Consider the following 6,840-nt stretch of genomic DNA (forward strand, 5'->3'; position numbering starts at 1 on the left):
TAGTTTGTGTCTTTGCTAGTTATATTTAAATATAACTTCACACCCTTTAAAAGCGGGATGATGATGGATGTAGTATAGAAAAAGTTCACCATTAGAGAAATAACAAACGGAATTTATTGCAGTAAATTTTAATCAGCGTCGTAGTAAAAAAATTTTTCCTTTAGAGTAGTAGAGGATATGGAGGATATGGCGTCCTCTATGTTGTCCGCAGAAGCGGTTAACAACGTGCACAATATACCTACAGTTACGACTCAAGATGATGCATTGGCTTCGAATTCACGCTTATGTAGTAATAAATAATTTCCTATCGCCGGGAATAAGTCAAATGATAAGAACACTAGTCGAAAGTTTTATGAAGCACATGCTAAGAATTTAGAAGCTGCTAAAAAATTGGCGGATAAATACATTTCCCCATCTGAAGAGGAAGATGAATTGGATGAAACGAAAATCTTAAGTAAGTAGAATAACTTGGTCTCAAGAAGAAAAGTGTTTAATCAATACTAAAATCTTAATAGAAGCGCTATATAAGAATTATAGTGATCGTAAAGAAGACGAGCACTTATTAGCCAAGACTGCGAGTTTCTTAGAAAACATATTGCATTCCGGTTCAGCTACTTGCCTTATATGTATAGCTAGTGTAAAGAGAACGGACGCGATATGGTCGTGTAAACATTGTTATTGGTTTTTTCACTTAAATTGTATACGTCGTTGGGCTAATGATAGCATGGCTCAGCGTAAAGCACAGGAACGCAACATTCAAGGCTGTTACAATCGCTTGGGTGAATATGTATCTCCCAAAAAAGAGAAAGCTTTACATTGGTGCTGCCCACAATGTAGGCGAGAATTTCAACCAAACGAAAAGCCTGCAACATACGAGTGCTTTTGCGGTAGAGAAACTGATCCCTTACCACAGCCATGGTTATTACCCCATTCTTGTGGCGAAATAGGCGGTAAACTTTTACAGCCTAATTGCAGTCATAAATGCAATATACTCTGCCATTCAGGACCATGTCCACCGTGCGCTCAATATGCAATAACATCCTGCAAATGCGGAAAATCTCAGCCAAAGTCGATGCGCTCCTTAGAAAAAGATTGGGAATGTCAAGAAAAGGTCTGACATGTTTGTTACGATTTCGGAACCAATGTTCTATTATTATATTAAATTTTAGTGCAATTCATTGTTGCCCTGCGGCCGACACAAGTGCCGTCAACCTTGCCATAAACCACAGCAGTGTCCACCTTGTAGTCAAAAAAGTATTCAAGCTTGTGAATGCGGAGCAGAATCGATGAGACGCCAATGCTGCGAACGGAAGTGGCAATGTCAACAGGTCAGTGCATTCGATATTTTATGGAAATTACAAAATTTCATAAGTTTTAAATAAATGTGTAGCAAATTGTATGCGTGCGGTATACACCTGTGTAAGAAAGTTTGTCATTCTGGGGACTGTGGTGAATGTCCACTCAGTTTGCCGCGTTCTTGTCCTTGTGGCAAAATTGTAAGTATTTAAAAAGAAAAATAAGATGAATTCTATTTAATACTGAATACAACTTAGAAAAAAGTTGGACCTTGCACAGAAATTATTGATACTTGCGGGGACACTTGCCAAAAAATTCTTGCTTGCGGTCAACACACTTGCACCCAAAGGTGTCACACGGGCAATAGGAATTTGGTAAGGTTTTTCTAGCAAAAATGTTTTGTGAGAATTTTCCTAATTTTTATTCTGTTAAGTGTCTAGTTATTACTAAGAAAAAATGTCGATGTGGTTTACATGAAAAGGAGCTGCCGTGTTCAAAGGAATTTACTTGTGAAACCAAATGCAAACAAAGCAGAGATTGCGGCATACATTCTTGCAACCGCAAGGTATGCAAAATGCGAACATTATGCCCTTGAAAATGAAAATTTTATTTATTTTCATTAAAGTGTTGCGATCGTAATTGTCCACCCTGTACTAAATTGTGCGGCCAACCATTATCCTGCGGTAAACATAAATGCCAATCGGTCTGTCATAGAGGTCCTTGTTATCCCTGTGGACAACAATCTCAAGTCAATTGCCGTTGGGGAAAGACGCGTAAAAGTGTACCGTGCGGAAGGGAACGTACCGTGCGCATAGCATGCTTAGAGCTTTGCAAGTGAGTTAATATTTAAAATATTCTGTGCAACGAAAAGCAAAAACCGTCGAAATGTCATCACGTAAATCAGCACCGTTGCCATAAAAATGAGTGTCCATCTTGTTCGCAAATTTGTGGGTTACCAAATAATACTACAGGTTGTGGTCATATCTGCAAGGCCAAATGCCATAGCTATGTGAAGGTATCGAGTAAATCAAACTCGGAGACTGGCCATATTTGGGAGGCCAGCAAAAGGGTAAATTCTACATATTAGACGTAAAGGTTAATATTGCGAATTTCGTCCAAAATAAGTTATCAAAGGGACTATTTATTTTCTTCCAAATAATTTGGGAATAATTTCATTTAAGGATTTCCCTTAGTTTGAGATATTGTCTGGCGCAATTGAAGAGCAAACTCGGATGAGTGCGAGAGTTGGGTCCATTTCAACAACTTTTAAATAGGTACAAAGGCACTGATGGTTCCTAGTTTTTCTTCTTTCGCACAGTTTATCATCGAAGCGTAATTCAGTCTGACACTATTTTACCATCATCGAATACTGTCAAATAATAATACAAAGTAGCATACATGTCAACTCAATATATTTTTAATACTCTCCTGTCTATCTATCTAAAAGAGATTCGCTTTATTAACCATCATTCCATTTCTTAGAGATAATTGTTTACTCTCCGCATTTAGATCGAATATAAATCACTACCTCATCCTCGTTGCGAAGAGAAAGTATTAGTTGCTTGTATAGGAGGTCATGAAGTAAAAGAACCACCGTGCTGGAACTCAAATCCGAACTCTTGTCAGCGTTTATGTAATCGTCAGCTGCCCTGCGGAAATCATAAATGCACATTGATCTGTCATTCTGTATCCCATCCCGATAATATGCAGGTGAAATTTTCTTTCTCTCTTTCTTTCTTTGTCTAATGATTCCTTAAATGAATCTGTGGTCTGTGTTTTTCTCCTAGGCTCAACAAGGTTGTATGTCCTGCGAAAACGGTTGTAATATATCGCGACCTAATGATTGCATCCATAATTGTCCTCGACCGTGTCATTTGCCACCTTGTAATCCCTGCAATGTAGCCATTAAAACAAAATGTCATTGTGGTCTGATGCAAATTATTTATAAATGCTGTGATTATTATAACAATCAAGGCGCTGTAACTGATATCGCTGAGCGGCAGGAACGTTTAAAAAGTTGCGGTAATCGCTGCTTAAAAAATGTAAGTCTGCATCGAACTAAACAAGAACTTACATTATATTGTATTGCATTATATTTCATTTGTACAGTATTCCTGTGGCCATCGGTGCGCGGCACAATGCCACGCAGGGCCTTGCCAGGAAACTAATAATTGTCGCAAAAGATTACGCATTTACTGTGAGTGCAAACGTTTAAAACAAGAGATTTCCTGCGATAAACATCGCTCAGGGCTCACTAAATTGAAGTGTGATGCGAATTGTCTGGAAATCATCAAGAAGTCGGAAATGTCTCGTCATATGGCAGAGGAATCATTGCGTAAACAAGAAGAAGAACGTAATCGATTAGAAGTGGAGCAATTTGAGAAACGATTTAATAAACGCAAACATAAAGAACGCAAATCAGTTGAACTAAAAGAAAAACGAGAGATCAACTGGAAATTGCTGTTCATGTACGCGGGCATCTTTTCAGCGATACTCTTGGCCGTGGGTCTGGCATTTTACGAAGATCATTAAAATCGTTTGCCGTTTGCTCTTAAAAATCGAGAAAATTCTTCATATTTTCTTTACATAATATTTTCGTAATTAATAAAATTTTCATAAATAAAGGAACAAAAAAAAAACCACATTTATTTCTGGGCAAGCGGAATATTCTACACATTCTTTCTTTAAAGAATTAATTATTTATTGAATATTATTGCATGCAGTAATGACTGGCTGCACTGCATTTATTTTAAAAACAATTTCATAAGCACATTTTGTATCTGACATATAAGAAAACTTTATTTACTGTTTTTTGACTCGTCGACATAAGCAGAGATACATCGCTAATTGGAAAATGTAATCCATGGAAATTTAGCGCAAGCAAGCAAGTTAAGGCTACATCTCTAAATTAAGCGTTGCAGTCTGAAGAATCCTTCATTGCGGACAGACGTGAGTAATTAAATCAACTGAAACGCGTGTGACAATGACGAATTCGTAAAACCATCACAAGTCGACACGCATTCCTGGATGTTAAAAGAAATAGGTAAATAGTATTATAACCATTTTCCGGTGCTGGATATGAAATATATTGAATTACGAATTTAAAATCTGCGACCGGCTCCATCGCCCCAATGGCTGCTACGACCATAATTTCTGCCGCGAGCGTCAAAGCGATTAACTTCACCGTAGCCACCACTTCCATAACCACTGCCGCTTCCTCTATAGGCACCACTTCCGTATCGTCCACTACCGCTCCTATAGCCACCAAACTGCTACCACCGGGGAAATCATTTTCGAGCCGACCCCGCTTATAAGGCGGTCCGCTCGAGGAACTTTGGAAAGGCATAACTCCTTTCTCACGCTCAATTTGATAATCGCCAGCATTTCTTATGCACAAATCCTTTATAGTTTTGACTAATTTCGCTTGCTTTTCCTCCAACTTTAATACCTCGGATGGCTCTGTGCAAGCTATTGTTACTAAATCTTCGATAGCAATCTTCAACGCAGCTATCATAGCAGCAAGCTGCGGTTCAATTTCAAAGTTTAACCAATTATCCAGACGTATTACATTCTTCCTAACCAAATCAATTTTACGGCAACCAAAAAGCATCAAATGTAATGGGGTAACCATAGTCATTTGTTTGCAAGATACCGCTCTAGTACGTATTTTTTCGCCAAATATGCTCTCAGTTATCATTGATTCTTCCGGGAAACCTGCGTGTTGGAGAAGATCTATTAATTGATTTTTGGACTCTGCCATTACGCGCATAGTAGATAATTGCAATCCTTTCCATTCACAAGACCGTATCTCTTCATCTTCGCTTTTTCGACGAGCATTCTCCCACATTTGAGTGGCGACAATCATGGCCACGTGATCCGAACATTTTGTACCGCTTAAAACTTTTTGATGATTTTGCAAACGTCTCTGACCCAAATCTAAAGCAAATACTTCAGAGAAAGTACTAGAATACGCCGCCATGCTAGCGACACCATCACCACAACCAAAAACAGTACTCAATATCATCATTTTACCAAGTCTCGGTTCAATTGGTAAACGCGCTAAAATTCGACCCAAGTGTGTGAGTTCATCGTTGGCATCCAGGCAACGCATATCGCGCAGCAATACCTCGGCTTCAATAACGGCATCCAGAGGTGGTGGTTCTAATGCTTTCGACAAGAATTGATGTATAGAACCGAGTTTTAATAATTTAATAGTTAAAGCCATTTCATGCAAAGGCGTACGAAACATTTCCGGCGTTAAATGATTTTCCAAAGCCTGGAAACGCGCTTTAGAGCAAAGAGTAAAACAGAAACCAGGTCTAACGCGACCAGCCCGACCTTTCCGTTGCTCTAAATTAGTTTTACTGGCCCAAACTGTAGCATAACTCGTTAAATTATTATGAGAAGTAAACATTTTCATGCGAGCTTTACAAAGATCCACAACAAATACGATATCACGATATCTATTGTGATCGAAGTTTCAGCGATATTGGTGGAAAGAATAATCTAAAATGGTATACAGAAAATAGAGAAATTGCTTATTGTTTTCATTGTTTTGCTAACCTTAGTAACGCCATTTGGAACTGGTTCAAACACTCTACGTTGATCTTCTCTCGGAATTTGCGAATGGCATGGCAAAATTCTATATTGTGGGCTACCGAACTGGGAGTTTTGTAAATATTTTATTAAAGCAAATATTAGATTCCAGCCGGGCAAGAAAACCAATATAGCTCCAGGTATATTCTTCGATTTTATATGAATTAACAAGGCTTCAATTAATTCAAAAGAACATTCCGATTCAGAAAGAAGGGCCATGGCATTCTTCGTCTGTTGCGAATACGGATCGGCACAAACTTTGTTTAAATTCTGTTCACCGCCATCCTCACCGTTCTCTTTAATCACTGCGTTCTCTTCGTCATCTCGATCTTTGTTCTTTTTACGAGACTCCAATGTAGGGACGAATTTCGTCATTTCCAAACAGTCTTCCAAAAAATACTGCTGAACTGGAAATGCACGTCCCGGTAATTCAAGAACAGGAGCTTGACCGAAATATTGGGAAAATAATGTCGTATTTATGATTGCTGACATAAGAATGATCCGCAAATCTGGATAAGTGTGAATCATATCTCGTAAAATAATCAAAAGGAAATCACTGTTAACATCCCGTTCGTGGATTTCGTCGACTATAATATGAGAAATACCACGTAAGCCCATCTCTAATTTACGCAATAAAACACCCACAGTACAAAAAAGTATAGCGCCATACGGACGCGGCAAAACAGTTTCAAAGCGCACTGAATAACCGACAGATTCGCCAAGATTCTCGCAACATTCATTGGCTACACGTTCAGCTACCGAAATAGCTGATATACGTCTAGGTTGAGTAACGTAAATATCACAAAAGGCCCCTTGACCAGACTGTATATAATCTTCTAATATGTATTGCGCGATTTGCGTAGTTTTGCCACAGCCAGTGTTACCGCGAATAATAACCACGCAGTTTGACGCAACTATCACGGATTATTTTCTATGCAATATGAAATA

The 6,840-nt window shown here is 38.6% G+C and overlaps 2 protein-coding genes across 2 annotated transcripts; one reads left to right on the forward strand and one right to left on the reverse strand.

Annotated features, from left to right (window-relative positions):
- Positions 1-306: 306 nt before the first annotated feature.
- Positions 307-3,901, forward strand: LOC119643075 (NF-X1-type zinc finger protein NFXL1-like; the record flags this gene model as incomplete). Its single annotated transcript, XM_038042423.1, is given in 9 exon segments — positions 307-454; positions 516-1,111; positions 1,170-1,496; positions 1,554-1,670; positions 1,730-1,861; positions 1,922-2,365; positions 2,806-3,006; positions 3,084-3,338; positions 3,406-3,901. Coding segments are annotated over 9 exon segments (2,643 nt in total), but the record flags the coding sequence as incomplete, so codon positions are not given.
- Positions 3,902-3,916: 15 nt separating this feature from the next.
- On the reverse strand, positions 3,917-6,792 carry LOC119643076 (dosage compensation regulator-like; the record flags this gene model as incomplete). Its single annotated transcript, XM_038042424.1, is given in 4 exon segments — positions 3,917-4,319; positions 4,394-5,752; positions 5,755-5,802; positions 5,860-6,792. Coding segments are annotated over 4 exon segments (2,406 nt in total), but the record flags the coding sequence as incomplete, so codon positions are not given.
- Positions 6,793-6,840: the final 48 nt, after the last annotated feature.

The sequence above is a fragment of the Glossina fuscipes genome, unplaced genomic scaffold, assembly GCF_014805625.2.
Source record: "Glossina fuscipes isolate IAEA_lab_2018 unplaced genomic scaffold, Yale_Gfus_2 52836, whole genome shotgun sequence".
In the NCBI taxonomy this organism is placed as follows: Eukaryota; Metazoa; Arthropoda; class Insecta; order Diptera; family Glossinidae; genus Glossina; species Glossina fuscipes.